Genomic DNA, 20,013 nt, shown 5'->3' with positions numbered 1-20,013 from the left:
ATTCATAAATGCTGCATGAATTGTGGCTTCAGTCTGTAATACAGGCCTCTGTGAAAAGTTTCATCAATATTCATTTACAAAGATTTTATTTCGGTATCATAGCTATTATTAAATATTACAACATTCGGAATGATTGACATGATTGAAACTCAGTAAGAGTTGAAATTGTGCTTTTTCTATTGTCAAAAAAATTCCCATATAAGCTACAAATGTACTGCAACACAAGTCAACACAATTCTGCGTTCACATTTTTACTTACATAAAGTGGAATATTTCAAGGATATTCTTCAAGAAAATAAGACTTTTCCCACAGTGAATTGATTGGATCATAAAATTCTATTAAACATATTACTTTTGGGGATATAAGACAAGTTGGAGGTTATCTACAATGATTTTTAAAATAATTCTTTTTAGGAATTCAAATTCTTCTTAGGTTTTGTCTTTAGAACAATCTTTAAAAAAATATGTTTTTAAGAATACTGACTATTCTTGATTCCTTAGTAAGAAAATATGAAGAAGATGGTAGTTAAGAAGAATTGTACTCTATTAAATTAAAATTAAAATGAACTTTATTCTAGTATTTTTTGGAACAGCATACCTTTGAACAGTGTACAAAAAGACCAGGTACATTAAGCAAGAAGTAAAATCGATTTTAACCCTATAAAAGCACTCCAAATGCAAAATGTGTTACTATGTTCATTTTGACCCCTTATGCCATGGTCTGTCTGAATACTCGATTCTGATTGGCTGGCAGGTGTTGATTAAATTTGTTTAACCGCACAGGTAGTTCCAGGTCAGTTTAATCACGTTCTATATTAATGTGCTTCCTATAAACATTGGTAACCGTAGTAACATACAGTTACAAGTTGAATAGTAATACAGACGAAAATAATCGTCATTTTTATCGTTCCGGTCAAATATTGCAGTGCAAATATTATTACCATCTTTAATATGTGAATGCTGGCAAATGACCATGGCATAAACGCTGCGCGTCGGGTGGTTCTTCGCCTCCACGTCGTGCATTCAAATCGTTTAATGCACAGCTAGCCGTTGATTATCCCTTACATGTAAGAATGACTGTCTCAGGCCTCCTACAAGCTTGTTGCCATTATTACTCCACTTTTTTGGTCTTCCTTTTCCCTGAAAAGATGCAGAGAGATGTGAAATGGAGAGAGTTAGATGAAAAGCCGCTCTGTCATCTGATTCATTCAGTGTTTTGTGTGTTTTCTGCAGAGCGAGTACTCAAGTGATTCAGAGAGTGAAGACAATTTCCTCCTGATGCCTCCGAGGGACCACCTGGGCCTCAGTGTTTTCTCCATGCTCTGCTGTTTCTGGCCCCTGGGCATCGCAGCTTTCTACCTGTCTCACGAGGTGAGAAGATCTCCATCACAACCTCATATGCCAACGTAAATGCCAGTGTTCAAGAAGTAGTTACAGTTATTAATACTAATAAAATGAAGACTAACTATACACTCTTTAAATAAAGGTTCTAAAAGCAGGTTTTCACAGTGATGCCATAGAAGAGCCATTTCTGTTTCCCCAAAGAACCTTTCAGTGAACAGTTCTTAAAAGAACCGTTTTTTAGTTTGAAGAACATTGTAAAAATCGAAAGAACCCTTTTCCACTATCCACCTTATTCTTCACGTAAAAATGGGCACAGCTATTTGTAAATTTTATGGGTCTTGCTTCCGGTCTCATTTGGCTGTAAAAAAAAAATGCTCCTTTTGCTGCTTGATATTCCAAATTGGTGTGTCTTACCATATTATTTTAGTGTATTATTTTAATTATGAACACACTGGTTTGTAATGCAAACAGTTTTACCGTTTACTGCACATTGTTATTCTTCTCGTTATTTCCCTATAACGGCTAATCAAGCGGAAGTCTTGCACATAGGCTTACTTCCGCGTTTAGGAATAAGGTGGATAAAGACTCTTTTGTGGAATGGAATATTCTGTGGATGTCTTATTTTTTAAGAGTGTAGACTGTTTACAGTTGCCTAGCAACATATCAGAACTGATGCATGGTCACAGGTGTGCATACAGTATAGTGGCTACTTTACAACATCATTTGTCTGAACAATCTGTTTTATAATAAAGCAATAAGCCAGAAGAGTTGTTATAGAGTTGTTTTACAAAGGGCATTAAATAATTATTTTTTGGTGCAACATTTTTGGAGAAATTGTTAGACAGGTAGGATTGCTTTTTTTGTACATTCCTGTGAGAATACAGCTCACTCATTTTTTTATTTAAATAAATTTATATAATTATAACAGCAACAACCTTTACATAAAGTGTTACCATAATAAGTTTTATCTTTATATTATTTATCATCCGTCTATTCTCCAAACTGAGGCATATTATTATTATTATTATTATTATTATTATTATTATTATTATTATTATTCATGCAGAACCAATGTAATTAATTAATTAATTAATTAATTAATTAATTAATGTAAATTAATTTATGTAGTAACAACAACAACAACAACAACAACAATAATAATATTATTATTATTATTATTATTATTATTATTATTAATGCAGAACCAATGTAATTAATTAATTAATTAATTAAAATTAATTTATGTAGTAACAACAACAACAACAACAACAATATTATTATTATTATTATTATTATTATTATTATTAATGCAGAACCAATGTAATTAATTAATTAATTTAAATTAATTTATGTAGTAACAACAACAACAACAACAATAATAATAATTATTATTATTATTTTCCTCTGTGTTATTATTGTTATCCTTCCATTTTCCAAACTCAGGCAGGGTTGGTATTATTATTATTATTATTATTATTCAATCAGAACCATTGTATTTAATTTATTTTTTAATTAATGTATGCAGTAATAATAATAATAATAATAATAATATCCCAGACTGAGTTTGGAGAATGGATGGATAATAATACTACAAAGGAAAATTATTATTATTATTATTATTATTATTATTGTTTTTGTTGTTGTTAATTGCTTAATAATAATAATAATAATAATAATAATAGCACATATAAAAGAATAATTATTATCATAACTACATATTCAGATATGTTGTACTTCATTTTTAATTAATTTATATACTACTACTACTACTACTACTACCACTACGGCTAATAATAATAATAATAATAATAATAATAATAATAATAATAATAATAATATGCCTCACTTTGGAGAATGGATGGACGATAAATAACATGAAGATAAGTTATTATGGTACAGTAACACTTTACTTAAAGCCTTTATGTATAATGCATTATAAAGGGTTATTAAAGGGTATAATGCATTATAATTATTCATAACGTGTTGTAATACATCATATCCTGTCATAAATAATTATAACTGAATTTGAAATGCATAGTGTAACAATGAATTTATAAGTGTTATAATGTATTAACTATGGTTACATTTATTCATGAGATTGTACAATGCGTTCTAAGGCATAAGTCATGCATTAAAACAACTTTTATAATGCATTATACTTAAAGGCTTTAAGTAAAGTGTTACCGTCATGATTGTTATTATAAGTCCTTCAGATTAGAGTTTTATTGATACTTTAACTATACTTGTCCCCTATTATGTCTGATAATCCTGGGCTTTGAAAACACAGTCCCGAGGACAAACTAAAACTGTGGAAGGATGCATAGCTAAACAGTAGATTTCCACAACTCACTGCGCACACTGTCAGGGAAAAGCTTTATTCATGAGTTTGAATTATACGTCATTGAGCTTTTAAAAACAAATAGGTATCCATTATAGTCTAATGTGTGCTGCAGGGCAAAAGATGGAGCATTCCCGGGTTTGTTTCATAAAGGTGACTATAGTATGCTGCAGTGTCAGATGTATTTATAGCATACCGCAATGCTCTTGAGAGGAGAGAGATTGCTTACAGAAAGAGTGCTGAGAGAGAGAGAGGTCATTCGTCTCAGACGGGAACTGTACAGAGAAGTGGTAATTGCAGCATTTTCACTCATTCCCTCTCTTATTTCAAAGCATTAATGCAAAACAGGAAAAGATGGTGTTCATCTTCCATTTCACCTCCAAATCAAATAAAAATGAAACCTATACCTATTTTTGAATCGTCAATACTGTTAAACATGACACTTTTTAAAAAGCAGCATAACTAATGCATAATATAAACAATGCATATTGTAATCTATTCAATATCTTAATGGTGGCAAAACAGGCCTCATTTTCATAAATCGTAATTTCTTTTGATTTTGGGCTGAAATATGTCCTGGATATGTGCTTGATGGGTTTTGTGTGATTCATCGTGTGCTTAAACTTTCAATGTTCACTTTTGACACTGGCTTTAAAAGCAGTTTATGGCCCTCATTCTCTGTGTTTCTCGCTCTGTTTCTCTCCGTCTTTCTCTTTCATGCGGTACATCACGACTCAACACCCACAGCTCTCTTAATTCTCTGCCTGAAAAAAAAATAGAAATCCTTTCTCAGCCTGGTTCTTAAAATCTAAGCCTACACCAAAATCAATTCACTGCAATCCTTCTACAAACCTCAACAGATTTGCATTATTGCAGAATGTTTTATCAAGTAAAAATGTTTTAACTCTATAAAATAACTCTATAAATATCTGAATGCATTTATGCATATCTTCTAAAAGATGCTAGATACATCGGTTACACCTATTAGTTGCTTATTAGCATGCATATTACCAGAATATTAGCCATGTATTAGTGCTAATTAAGCACATATCAATGCCTTGTTCTACATCCCTAATCCTACCCAATACCTAAACTTAACAACTACCTTACTAACTATTAATAAGCAGCAAATTAAGAATTTATTGAGGGAAAAGTCGTAGTTAATAGTTAACAAGTGTTACCGATACATCTTGTAGACTATATACAGAGCAGTTTGTAGTAGTGAGTATATTGTAGACATTAAATTATGCTGCTATTTTGTGAATGCACTGTAATAATATGAATGCTTGAATATCTAATCCAGGTGGTTGAAATAAATTAATTTCTTGCGGGTTTTGTATAAGAGTGAGTCACGACAAGAACAGTTTAGAAGTGAGTAACTCACTCTGTTTTTAAATCACAGTTTTGCACTTGATTTCAGCTGCAGAGCTTTCAATTGGTTTTAATTGGTTTAATTGGACTTTTCCTGCAATTAATGATGTCGTTTTGAGCAATTACTCAGCAATCAATAGAACACAAACTCCAGATACTGTAAGTCTGCCTCATCAAATCAACATTTCATGACTAAAATCTTTAAATAAAACTTTAATGTGTGAAAACAACCTCACAAATTCAGGGGTATGATGAAATTTCCACATTATAAAAGTGGTCAAATCGTACAATTAATAAACATCCCAGAAGAGGATCATTAAAAAACAAAACAAAGTTTATTTAACACTTTTTGTAACCACATAGCTGGATATTTTGTCACATGTATGTACAGGTGCTGGTCATATAATTAGAATATCAAAAAGTTGATTTATTTCACTAATTCCATTCAAAAAGTGAAACTTGTATATTATATTCATTCATTACTCACAGACTGATATATTTCAAATGTTTATTTATTTTAATTTTGATGATTATAACTGACAACTAAGGAAAATCCCAAATTCAGTATCTCAGAAAATTAGAATATTGTGAAAAGGTTCAATATCGAAGACACCTGGTGCTACACTCTAATCAGCTAATTAACTCAAAACACCTGCAAAGGCCTTTAAATGGTCTCTCAGTCTAGTTCTGTAGGCTACACAATCATGGGGAAGACTGCTGACTTGACAGTTGTCCAAAAGACGACCATTGACACGTTGCACAAGGAGGGCAAGACACAAAAGGTCATTGCAAAAGAGGCTGGCTGTTCACAGAGCTCTGTGTCCAAGCACATTAATAGAGAAGCGAAGGGAAGGAAAAGATGGGGTAGAAAAAGTGTACAAGCAATAGGGATGACCGCACCCTGGAGAGGATTGTGAAACAAAAGCCATTCAAAAATGTGGGGGAGATTCACAAAGAGTGGACTGCAGCTGGAGTCAGTGCTTCAAGAACCACTACGCACAGACGTATGCAAGACATGGGTTTCAGCTGTCGCATTCCTTGTGTCAAGCCACTCTTGAACAACAGACAGCGTCAAAGCGTCTCGCCTGGGCTAAAGACAAAAAGGACTGGACTGCTGCTGAGTGGTCCAAAGTTATGTTCTCTGATGAAAGTAAATTTAGCGTTTCCTTTGGAAATCAGGGTCCCAGAGTCTGGAGGAAGAGAGGAGAGGCACACAATCCACGTTGCTTGAGGTCCAGTGTAAAGTTTCCACAGTCAGTGATGGTTTGGGGTGCCATGTCATCTGCTGGTGTTGGTCCACTGTGTTTTCTGAGGTCCAAGGTCAACGCAGCCGTATACCGGGAAGTTTAGAGCACTTCATGCTTCCTGCTGCTGACCAACTTTATGGAGATGCAGATTTCATTTTCCAACAGGACTTGGCACCTGCACACATTGCCAAAGCAACCAGTATCTGGTTTAAGGACCATGGTATCCCTGTTCTTAATTGGCCAGCAAACTCGCCTGACCTTAACCCCATAGAAAATCTATGGGGTATTGTGAAGAGGAAGATGCGATATGCCAGACCCAAGAATGCAGAAGAGCTGAAGGCCACTATCAGAGCAACCTGGGCTCTCATAACACCTGAGCAGTGCCACAGACTGATCGACTCCATGCCACGCCGCATTGCTGCAGTAATTCAGGAAAAAGGAGCCCCAGCTAAGTATTGAGTGCTGTACATGCTCATACTTTTCAGTTGGCCAAGATTTCTAAAAATCCTTTCTTTGTATTGGTCTTAAGTAATATTCTAATTTTCTGAGATATTGAATTTGGGATTTTCCTTAGTTGTCAGTTATAACCATCAAAATTAAAAGAAATAAACATTTGAAATATATCAGTCTGTGTGTAACGAATGAATATAATATACAAGTTTCACTATTTGAATGGAATTAGTGAAGTAAATAAACTTTTTGATGATATTCTAATTATATGGCCAGCACCTGTATAACTTGCAAAGGAAATATACAAAAACACCAAAGCAGTTTAAGCCAATGAATAAAGTAACTAATAAATTGTATAAAATGACAACGTATAAAATGTGCCACCTTACCCTGACCTAGCAAAAGGCTTTCAGTTAAAATCTGACTCCATTAGTTGACTCCTCCCAACAGATATTACCAAAATATATTGGAGTTTTAGTTTGGAGGACAGAGTTCATAAAAACTTAATTTATACATTTCTTAAAGGGGTAGTTCACCCAAAAATGAAAATTCTGTCATTAATTACCCTCATGTCGTTCCAAACCCGTAAGACCTTCGTTTATCTTCGGAACACAAATTATTATTAAGATATTTTTGATGAAATCCAAGAGCTTTCTGACCCTCCATAGACAGCAAGGGTACTACCACGTTCAAGGCCCAGAAACATAGTAAGGACATCATTAAAGTAGTCCATGTGACATCAGTGGTTCAACCATAATTTTAGGAAGCTACAAGAATACTTTTTGGGTGAACTATCCCTTTTGAGTAATTAGATTTTTGCATCAAACTTAGATACAGATCTTGTGACAACTTTCCTGTGTGACGCTAACCCTGGTCTTCGCTTTTATGATTTTTTCTTTCTCTGCTCTAGACTTCAGGTATAATCAAATAAAATGTGCTTAAATTGCACTTTTTAGCAATTAAAATGTAAAATCAATGCTTTGAGTTCAGAGTTGTATGTGTTGAAGACACAGTCTAATACAGTTTGAATGGTCATGTATTAAACATCTAGCATTTCTCCAGGGCTTTTCATCTTCTCACTGGGTTTAGTGAGAAGTTAATGGATGGCCGATGTGTAAGTCATCCGCCCATGGGACATTCTGTGAGAATGAAACAGGCGTGATGTGCCTTGAGGGAGGCCAAAGCAGCCTCTTTGAACAGCTCTTTTTCTTCTATTCTCTTTCACTGGCATCATTTTTTAAAAGGTTATTGCTGTCTGCTAATGCAATTGCATAGAAGCTTAATCAGACATATAAAGCATTTGACTTAACTACAAGTCTTATAGCATGCTTTTATGTTCATTTGCTGTCTGCAATGTTTTATTTTTCAATTGACTAAAGGAATTATGAAAACTGTGCAAATACTAATACAAAATTCAGTGCTGAATACAATTTGCATGGCACAATTTCCCATGTTGCATGTGGTTCTGAGTGGCAGGAGGAGGAAACACCAGACTACTGCTTTCGGTCGCTCTTTCTGCAATTTTTTATTATTATTGGTTTTTCTTCAGGATTATGGGTAGTGTAGTTCTTAACCTGGAATTTGACCATTGAAATAAAAATGTTTCTCTGTAGAGAAAGAATATTATTATAATGTTTAAATAGAAAGGAGGCATGTACTGAAAATGTTAGTGAAATTACCCTATATAGTAGTAAAAAAAAAAAAAAAAAGTTCTGTAGTTAATTTCTTTCAAGTTTTACATGTCTAGCTGAAAACATACATCTTAAAGGTAATCTTAAATCGCAGTACTGCTGGTCTGAGTTCCAACTTTCTTTCAAATATATCTGGATTTTATTTGATAATTCCCTAAGTATCTTTCCAGTCCTTAAAACATCCTTTTTAAAAAATTATTTGTGATTCATCTCCACTCAAAGATCCAGCATTCAAACAATGCTCAATTTAAAATTGTTTCATGTGAGTTTATGGTTTTGTTTGACTGGCTACTAATTACATCTGTGTATTGGGGGATGCATTTTTATGTTTTCTATTTCAGTTTCCCAGTGATTGCCTCTATGCAGATTTCCGTGCTTTTCACCAAAGCGAGTAATCAATTCTGAATTTTATATTGTGATAAAACTGTAATGGATTTTAATGTGATGAATCTCATCACAGTGTTTCCTAAAGGATTTTATTTTTGCAGAATATTCTAAACAATAACAAGTAGTATTATATCAACAGATTATGGTCTAAAAGGGGGAAAATGTTATTAAAATTTAATATTTCATAAATGATGGTTGTGAAAATGTAGTAGATTCAAGACATATTTGAATCTCACTATCCTTACAAATTTGCATATTTACCAGTGCCACTCATGCATAGCAGTACAGAAACATTCATCAGATATATTACAGTCAAATTATAATTTCACATGAACTGTCCTTATTAGACCTTAAAGCATGAGTAATAATTAATCTGGGCAGGTCAGTGAATGCTGTTCCTATCCTATCTGTTTTTGCTAAGCCTGTGTGCATAATCTGATTCATTGCTTTTAGAGCATGTTCTAACACAAACACAATAAGCTCCTTATGTAATGGGTTGGCGAGAGAGGGTGCAAGTGTGGGCCTTGTAGAACATAAGCTTTGAATAAAATACCTTTTTTTGAACAATGGGTGGATGCGTTCAACAAAATGGTTTTCATTTCGTCAGCAACACCGTGGGTGCTCTTTGCATGGATCGCCACAGAGATTCACATAAGCCCACTTCACAAGTCAATATGCATTTGTGCTGTAGTTGATGATTATGTAGGAATGTCACATATTAATATTGCAGGAAATATATTCTGCACAGTAAGATCTGGTGCAATCACTGATACAACAAAGTGAGCGATTGTCATGCCTCGTTTAGTTTCTTTTTAATTGTCTTTTTTTCTTATCGTCTGTGTCATTGCTCTATTGTTAATTACTTTTTACTTTGATTTGATGGTAATTAATTATGCATGTCTAAATTGAAGCAGTAATTAGGCTACTAAGTACAGTCCTTCATCTGTATGGAACAATAGGCTGATAATCATGTTTGCACACTGACTGTGCACATTAACAGCAGGGGCGGAAGAAGACATGAACTACTTTGCAAATCAAAGTTCAAATACTACTGCATGATTAATTTTCAACAAAGGATGCATTAAAAATATTGGAGATTACACTTAACAATAGATTTTTTCAGACAGACAGACAGTTAATTGATAGATAGATAGAGAGACAGATAGACAGACAGCTAGACAGACAGTTAGACGGGTATATATATAGCCAGACAGACAGACAGAAAGATAGACAGTTAGGTAGTCAGTTAGACAGACAGAAAGACAGAAAGCTGATAGACAGACAGACAGACAAATAAATAAATAGACAGACAGGTAGACAGACAGTTAGATAGATAGGCAGGCACACAGACAGTTAGATAATCAGTCAGTTAGATAGACAGACAGACAGACAGTTAGATAGACAGTTAGATACATAGACAGACAGACAGTTAGTTCGATAGATAGATAGACATACAGTTAGATAGACGGACAAACGGACAGACAGATAGAAAGACAGACAGACAGGCAGTTAGATAGTCAGTTAGATAGATAGACAGACAGACAGACAGATAGACAGACAGTTAGATATATGGACAGACAGACAGATAGATAGATAGATAGATAGATAGATAGATAGATAGATAGATAGACAGACAGACAGACAGACAGACAGACAGACAGACAGACAGAGAGATAGCTAGACAGACAGACAGTTAGATAGACGGACAAACAGACAGACAGACAGATAGATAGAAAGACAGACAGACAGTTAGATAGTCAGTTAGATACATAGACAGACAGATAGACAGACAGTTAGATATATGGACAGACAGACGGACAGTTAGACAGACCGACAGACAGACAGACAGCTAGATAGATAGACAGACAGTTAGACAGAGAGATAGCTAGACAGACAGACAGACAGTTAGATAGATAGATAGACGGACAGACAGACAGACAGACAGACAGACAGTTAGATAGTCAGTTAGATAGACAGACCGATAGACAAACAGACAGGTAGACAGTTAGATAGACAGACAGACAGTTACATATATGGACAGACAGACAGACAGACAGACAGACAGACAGTTAGATATATGGACAGACAGACAGATAGATAGATAGATAGACAGAGAGATAGCTAGACAGACAGACAGACAGACAGACAGTTAGATAGACGGACAAACAGACAGACAGACAGATAGATAGAAAGACAGACAGACAGTTAGATAGTCAGTTAGATACATAAACAGACAGATAGACAGACAGTTAGATATATGGACAGACAGACAGACAGTTAGACAGACCGACAGACAGACAGACAGCTAGATAGATAGACAGACAGTTAGACAGAGAGATAGCTAGACAGACAGACAGACAGTTAGATAGATAGACGGACAGACAGACAGACAGACAGTTAGATAGTCAGTTAGATAGACAGACCGATAGACAAACAGACAGGTAGACAGTTAGATAGACAGACAGACAGACAGTTAGATATATGGACAGACAGACAGACAGACAGACAGACAGTTAGACAGACCGACAGACAGCTAGCTAGATAGACAGACAGACAGTTAGACAGACAGAGAGATAGCTAGACAGACAGACAGTCAGTTAGAGAGACAGACAGGCAGTTAGACAGACAGACAGACAGTTAGATAGTCAGTTAGATAGAGAGACAGATAGACAGACAGTTAGACAAATAGAGAGACAGACAGACAGATAGACAGACAGACAGATAGTCAGAAAGACAGACAGATTGACAGACAGTTAGATAGACAGACAGACAGACAGACAGGTAGACAGACTGTTAGATATACAGACAGTTAGATAGACAGTTAGATAGACAGACAGACAGACAGTTAGATAGACAGACAGACAGACAGACAGGTAGACAGACTGTTAGATATACAGACAGTTAGATAGACAGTTAGATAGACAGACAGACAGACAGTTAGATAGACAGTTAGTTAGTTAGTTAGTTAGTTAGTTAGTTAGTTAGTTAGTTAGACAGACAGACAGACAGTTAGATAGACGGACAGACTGACAGACAGACAGACAGTTAGACAGTCAGTTAGAGAGACAGACAGACAGACAGACAGACAGATAGATAGATAGATAGATAGATAGATAGATAGATAGATAGATAGATAGATAGATAGATAGATAGATAGATAGATAGATAGATAGATAGATAGATAGATAGATAGAGACAGATAGACCATCATTGCAGCTCATTAGTACATGCATTCATGAGTGTTTTGGTGTTTTTTGATTTCCTTGCTCACACTAACACAATTTCACATTTGCCTCACTGGTCAAAAACAACGGATGGTCTGAAAGGCACGAAGTAAAAGTGGCTGTGCTGGTGTGGCTGTGCAAATGAATAACCGATGTGAAGATAACAACATACTGCTTTGCTTCTTGGACTGCAGGGCTAAAATTTATGCCCTGACAGCAAGCATTACAAAAATCATGTTAACTTGGTTTGCATTGCAAGCCCAAGGGAAGCATCTGCACAAGACTCTCATGTGTACCAATGAGGGCTCAAAGCTTGCCAGTGGACTGTTTGCTTTTCCAACAATGCATCATGATAATGTCAGTGACAGTTTTATTAGATGAAGTCTTCTGTGATGGATTTAGTGAATTCTGGATGAGTAAAAGCAGGAATAAAGTGTGCTCAGCTCTGCTGAACATGACATAACAGCCCATGATTAATGCATCACAAGGTCCTTGTTGTGCTCTAACTGTAAATGAAATTGAATCCGGAATTCTTCTCTCAACTTGAAGTAGTTCACCCCAAAATGAAAATTAGGTAAAACTTTACTTACCTTCAGGCCATCCAAGATGTAGATGAATTTGTTTCTTCTTCGGAACAGATTTGTAGAAACTTAGATTTACATCACTTGTTCACCAGTGAATCATCTGCAGTGAATGGGTGACGTTAGATTGAGAGTCCAAACAGCTGATAAAAACATCACAATAATCCACAAGTAATCCACACAACTCCAGTCTTGTGAAGTGAAAAGCTGCGTGTTTGTAATAAATTCAAGACATTTTTAACTCCAAACCTCCTCAAAAATCCTGTAATGTAAAAATCTATAATATTGCTTTCTTTAGTGAAAAGGTCATCTCATGTGAATCAGGAGAGAAATATGGACAGATTGCAAGTGAAAACAGTCCAAAACAGTTCTAAACAAATATGTTGGAGATTTTTATGTGAGAAACAGCAGGAAATTGACTTTTTCATTGGAGGAAGCGTTATCTATTATGGACTTTGGAAGTGATGGTTGACTTTGCAAAAAAAACACTTTTGGAACTTTTATTTTTAAGAGTGTAGAAAGTAATAGCACAGACGGTATGGAACAAGTATGTGCCAAAATGTAATACTAGCGTTATTTGAAATATTACAGCATGGCAAATCTAGTTGCCAAGTGTTATTTAAATGTATAAGAGGCTTAAATGTATTACAAACCTAAAAATGATTAAATTAGTAAGCACACAGCAAAAAATAAAATCATCCACTCAGAAAATTAAATCACTTTCATGTTTGGTCAGCTTGGCCAGGTTGCAGCAAAGCTTTTGTAAAAGACAGCAGTCATTGTCAAGCAACATACAAAAAATGCAGTTTAAAAAATGGAAAAGTGCAGTTTCTCACCGATTAACCTCATATTTTAATTTCTTTCTTTGACCATTGTGTTATTTCCATGTCATTAACATACTCCCATGCCTGTCTGCAGCATGTTGCCATGCTGTGGGGAGTGCTGACATCTTACAGTAATCTCAAGAGACCTAGAAGTAGGCAGAGCGCATAAATTGTACAGCTGCCCTGTCAATGACCACTTTCACAGGAAGCTAGTGGATCTTCCAGACGCTAGAAACTGTCTCTTGAGCTAATTATGCCTGCGAATTCTGTGTAAACAGCCATGAGAACAGTTTCTCAGTTCCTGTCCAGTGGACCTATACTGTCCCCTCACTTTATCCTCTTATTTTACTGTATCAGCTAGTGCACGTTATTCCATAGGAAAATAAACACTTGTCTTTGTATTTCATTATCACAGCTATAGTCCCATATGAATAGGAACGTCATAATTTGTATAAATATCTGATCACCTTTCTGCATTTTTTTAAATATTTACACTGCCGATAAAAAGTTAAGAGTCAGTAAGGTATTTTTTAAAAGAAATGTATGCTTTTATTCACGTTTATAAACTGATGAAAAGTGACAGTAAAAATTAACATGCTGAAGAAAAAAAAAATCAGTTTCCAAAAAAATAGGAAGCAGCACAACTGTTTTCAACATTGATAATAATAATAATAGTTTCTTGAGCAGAAATAAATAATTGTTTCTTTCTATCTGCATATTAGAATGATTTCTTAAGGATCGTGTGTCACTGAAGACTGAAGTAATGGTGCTGAAATTTCAGCTTTGCATCTCAGAAATACTGTAAATTACATTTTAAAATATATTCAAATAGAAAACTGTCATTTTAAATTGTAATAATATTTCAAAATATTGCTGTTTTTACTGCATTTTTGAGCAAATAAATGCAGCCTTGGTGAGCAAAAGAGACTTCTTTCAAGAACATTAAAATCTTTTGAATGGTAGTATGTACTGTATATATATATGTGACCCTGGACCACAAAACCAGTCATAAGGGTCAATTTTTTGAAATTGAGTTTTTTGAAATTTGTGAAAGCTGAATAAACAAGCTTTAGATATACAGTTAGGATAGGGCAATATTTGGCTGAGATACAACTATTTGAAAATCTGGAATCTGAGGGTGCAAAAAAATCAAAATATTGAGAAAATCGCCTTTAAAGTTGTCCTTAGCAATGCATATTACTAATCAAAAATTAAGTTTTGATATTTTTATGGTAGGAAGTTTACAAAATATCTTCATGGAACATGATCTTTATTTAATATCCTAATGATTTTTGGCATAAAAGAAAAATCGATAGTTTTGACCGATACGATGTATTGTTGGTTATTGCTACAAATATCCCCGTGCTACTGAAGACTGGTTTTGTGCTCCAGGGTCACATACATTTGTTCTCAAATGGAATAGAGAGGTGGCATTTAATGCAAGAAGATAATGAAGCTTTTTTTAGTAATTGAACAAGGAAAAGTGATATTTAATTATTTTTATATGCCAACATGAAAATACAACATTAATCTATGTAAAATTTACTTACTGTATACAGTTTTTTTTATATAAAATCTTTTTAATATATGCACAAGTTCAATACAACCACAAGCAAATTTTGTGTGATGACACCAAATAATCTTTAAATCGGATTTGGAAACAGTTCTTACCAACTCTTGTGCTGTTTTTACACACTCTCAACATCGCTAGTCTGACGCACACCAGTCTGATATTATCCAGGCGAAGAGAAATGCACATTTCAGGGAAATCTAGGTTGAGCATGACTAGAATAATTTTGTTTTGTTCCTACCTCATGATGCAGTCAGTCAGAAGTAGTTGAATTATGATCGGCTGCTAAATGTGAGGGCAATTTCAATATGACCGGATTAGCATCATCAGGTTATTGTGGGCCGACCCGTTTGATGGATGTTGGCAAAGATGAAAGACACAAGCCTACAGACAGACCGTCCAGCTTTTCTCCTCAAGCAATTATCACCATTATGTAATAAATCAAGATAATAGATGGCAAAATATCTCATAGCGGTCAGGAAGGAGCATCTGTAAGCGAGCGGGGAAAGAAAACATCGAGGCAGCGGGGTGTTGAGATGTAAATGAATTCATCAGAAATATCTGTCCTTAATCTTGGCAACATTTCCTGGACTTCAAAGGATGCGGGTCCCCGCAGGAGAGCTCTGAGTCATGCAGCACTTATTATTTATGCACTTTACCAGATCTGTCAGTCAGCTGCTGGAGAGCGGCCAATTAATAATTTCTCTGTTTTCTTTCTCTCTGCAGCTCTCTTATGCGATCATAGCTTGTTCACACTCCAGACCTTTTCAAAACATGTTAACATGTGCTATTTCTGTCTTTGTTCTCCCTCTCTCATGCAGACTAACAAAGCAGTGACTAAAGGAGACTTTCACCACGCCAGCTCCAGCTCCAGACGTGCGCTCTTCCTCGCCGTACTGTCCATCACCATCGGGACGGGCATCTATGTGGGTGTGGCTGTGGCCCTTATCGCATACCTCTCCAAAAACAATCACTTGTAGCCTTCCCATGCCCAAATCACTCTCACAGTCGGATTCACTTTGGGATCAGCTTCTTTGGGAAACACCCAATGGTCAATATACGGGACTCACCAGCAATGTGTTCCACTCCTGCACTTTTAAAAGTCGCGTTCCCATTTTGTTGGGAAGATCATCGTTTGTGTAAATTGTCTTGGTCACTTTTCAGCATTTTCATGTGAACGTGCCGCCACCACTATTGTGTTTTTTTGGGGGTTTTTGCGCTCAGTGTTTGTGCAAGTGCAAATCTAATGCTACACACACACGATTTGGGCCAAATTAAAGTCAATATGAAATAAAAATGGACCTGATCTATTTTCTTAATGCATGTTCTTAATCATACGGAATCCATCAAAATGTATTTATTTGCTCTGCCACTGCACAACTTTCCCATTTTTGTTATCGGATGGGTAGCCAATCCAGTCAGTTCCCATTGGTTGAAATCAGGGGCCGGTTGCACCAGCTGTGCGCAAGTTACAGCTTAGCCTAATTTTGACGCAAAGGTCCACTAAGTTGCAGCTTATGGTGTGTGCACACCAAAAGCTAAATTAATTATTTGCACAAGTATATTACATGGAAAGTGAATGCAAACTGCCGAATAGATGCAAATTCACGCTGGGCGACGGAATTGGGAGGCATGATTGCCGCGAAAGCGCGATATTGCATCTTCTGCGCAAGTTGTAAAATTTCAGCTCTAGCGGAAAATTCGCATGACACGTTGTCATGCAAGGCAATCAGCAAAAAGCTTATTGACACATTCAGTTTGACATGTCCGGTTGTATCAGAAAATGTTTTTTTTTAAATTGTTTTTATGTTTTTATTTGTGTGAGTAGGCCTAATGCAAAAAACATCCCGTGACTATTGTGCTTTGTGTTTGGTGTGCATACACCATTAGGCAGTAGTAAATATTTTTGCATTGCACCAACTTAAAGTATAAACTAAAATTTACTAAATAAGCCTCAGACAAGAAGTAAATGTTGGAATAGAATAGCAGACTGATTGAATTGCATCAATAAGCTCATGATTTACCTGAAAAACTTCAATTCTTTAGACATATGATGTAGGGGCGTTTGGATTTTTGGGGGATTATTTAAATGATTATTTAACAATTTTTTGCAGAGTGTGTTTTTGTGCTGATCGGTCGGATTATGCCTCTTATGGATAAATAAATATGACACTAAAACCTCCAGTATGTCCCTGTCGTAATGAGTGATTCATTGAATCATTCATTCAAATGATTTGTTCAAAACGGCTGATTCATTTAGAAACAAAGCAAGTGACATTGAGTCATTGACTCAAATGATTCATTCAAAAATAGATTCATTCAGGAACAAAACACAGCAGTATTTCTGTGAGATGTAAAAATGTTCTACAAAACGTTTTTCATTGAAGAAACAGAAAAAAAAGACAATTGTGTCTAATGTAATACTGAGTGTATAATAATCATTTAATATTAACTTCTTGTTTGTTGAACAATTGTATAAAATCAATATCACATTTGCAATCAGACTCACACTCATATGTTCAAAAAATGTCACTCTTGCTTGTGTGATATTACTTAACTCTTATAAATGTCTTATAAAAAGATGTTTTTGTTTGTTTTTTGCCAGGTGAGTGACATTGATAATGTCAGCTCGCACATCGCTAAAACAACAATTACGATACTGCAGACAATAAATATTATACACCCCTAATATAATGACATTTACTCTTGTTTACATTTTGAGAGAACATAATGCGAAAAATAATGTTTACTAACCCAGCGCTTACAACCTACTAGCTACACTCTGCCTTATAGGAACAAATGGTGCACCAAAAATCAAGCACAGAGTTAGCTACAAACTAGCTAGTAGTTACTAAAATCTAGTGTGGACTCGTTCCCATTTAAGTAAGATCTTACAAACGGCTGGTGTAACCCTATACCCAGGCCCAGGTCCCTACAATTTTTGTTTTATTTGGAAACATACTTTTAAGCAAATTAAAAGGGGTTAAGAACAAAACTTCATGTTGACTTTAATATTGGTTTGTCATAATAACAGTATTTGGTATACAGATCTAACCTGCCTAAAGATCTGAAGGGGATCTGAATCCGAATCTGAACAATCAGAGATTTTTCTTGAATGTTTTTTGGAGTACATGAAGCATCTGTCTGAAGTGCCACAGTGCTTTCAAGCCTTTTTAACAAGAGCTACTGAATCCTAAGGTCTGTGACACATGAAGGGGCATTTTCAACTCTCTTTTGATATTACAGATACAAAATGAACATAAAGCCATATAGATGGGTTGCTCAAGCCTGCGCGTGCTCTTTTTTCAGAATGTATGGATAAAATCATTCTCGTGGGGCTGGAACATTTAATATTAACTACTCTGTAATTAAGTCTTAAGGCTTTCAGTTTATACATGTCAGTCTATGAAGCTGTAAATGCCTCCGCTGTCAGATTTTCTCCCAATACTTTGGGACACACCTCTTGCCAGCAAGCTCATGCTAATTAAATGTGGTCTTTTCATTCAAATATGGTGTTGGTGTGTTTATCTCATTTGGCCAGTTTGCTTTCGGACCTTTTTATGTGAACTTTGATGAACTGTTGCAGTTGTTAATGTATGTTAAAGGAATAGTTCACCCTAAAACTGTTCTGTGATTTTTATTTAATTCAAAACTTCTATGAATTTCTTTTGCGTAACATAAAAAAGATATTTTGAGAAATGGCTCAGTGTTTGTTTTGTCCATACAGTTGTAGTCAATGGTCACCAAAACAGTTTGGTTAATAAGCATTCTTCAAAATATCTTCTTTTGTGTTCCAAAGAAAAAAGAAAGTCATTTAGGTTTTATTTTTTAAATTTGTTACAGTGTAATTACTATAGTTTTTATAATTACTATAAATTTGCTATAGGTATTGATGTTAGTTGTTTGCAATTACACAAAATTTACAGTTATAGTAAATACTAGTGTTGGGAAGGTTACTTTAGGTTACAGATTACAAGTTAGCTTATTCAAAATGTAATAAGTAATGTAACCTTCCATTACTTTATTAATGTAACTGATTACATTTGATAACTTTTTGATTACTTTTTAAATTTTAACTGTCAATCATTTTCAAACATTTATACCAGACAGGGTTAACCTTACAGTAGTACTCAACACTGATTACTGTCAGACTTTCAAAATCCTTCATCACTTAAATTAAGATGATAAAAAAATTTAATTTTAATTTCAGCTCTGGAAGGCATTTTTATTACTTTATCACTTTATCAGAACAGTAACCCCCTTTGTAATCGTTAACATTTTCATAAGTATGATTAAATAGGATTAAGATTGGGTTACATTACATAAATGTGGAAAACATGTGACAGATTTTGGGGTCGGTTATTCTTTTAAAAGTGTCCAGCTTGACTAGTTTCAGCTCTGTTGTTCTCTGTCCTGAAGTTTTCATTCTTCAGTTCCCATGGGCTGACTGAATAACTAAACACCTGTGCATATTTCATAGCGGCACAGTTTGCCAGAGATATTAGCTAAGCCAATTCATGCATTTTACAGCCTGAGATTAGGATCTCAAAAAATTGCAGCTTCCCTATTAAAGTAGGTGGCTTGGGAAACACTGCTTCCCAATTAAGGGGACTCACAGGTTATCTGAACAGGATGCTATCTAGTAATAATTAAACCTGTAAAGCCTGACATGCGATATACAGGTGCATCTCAATAAATTAGAATGTCGTGGAAAAGTTCATTTATTTCAGTAATTCAACTCAAATTGTGAAACTCGTGTATTAAATAAATTCAATGCACACAGACTGAAGTAGTTTAAGTCTTTGGTTCTTTTAATTGTGATGATTTTGCCTCACATTTAACAAAAAGCCTCAACAAATCTCAACAAATTAGAATATGGTGACATGCCAATCAGCTAATCAACTCAAAACACCTGCAAAGGTTTCCTGAGCCTTCAAAATGGTCTCTCAGTTTGGTTCACTAGGCTACACAATCATGGGGAAGACT

At 35.1% G+C, this 20,013-nt stretch overlaps 1 protein-coding gene across 1 annotated transcript in view; it reads left to right on the top strand.

Annotated features, from left to right (window-relative positions):
* Positions 1-18,713, top strand: part of LOC131552393 (synapse differentiation-inducing gene protein 1) — a 29,890-nt gene extending 11,177 nt beyond the window's left edge. The window contains exons 3-4 of the mRNA XM_058796161.1: positions 1,234-1,371; positions 15,849-18,713. Coding sequence (XP_058652144.1) covers positions 1,234-1,371; positions 15,849-16,007 — 297 coding nt within the window. The 3' untranslated portion in view covers positions 16,008-18,713. The remainder of the gene's footprint in view (positions 1-1,233; positions 1,372-15,848) is intronic.
* Positions 18,714-20,013: the final 1,300 nt, after the last annotated feature.

Source organism: Onychostoma macrolepis, chromosome 13, assembly GCF_012432095.1.
Source record: "Onychostoma macrolepis isolate SWU-2019 chromosome 13, ASM1243209v1, whole genome shotgun sequence".
Lineage (NCBI taxonomy): Eukaryota > Metazoa > Chordata > Actinopteri > Cypriniformes > Cyprinidae > Onychostoma > Onychostoma macrolepis.
This window is presented reverse-complemented; position numbering and strand designations above follow the sequence as displayed.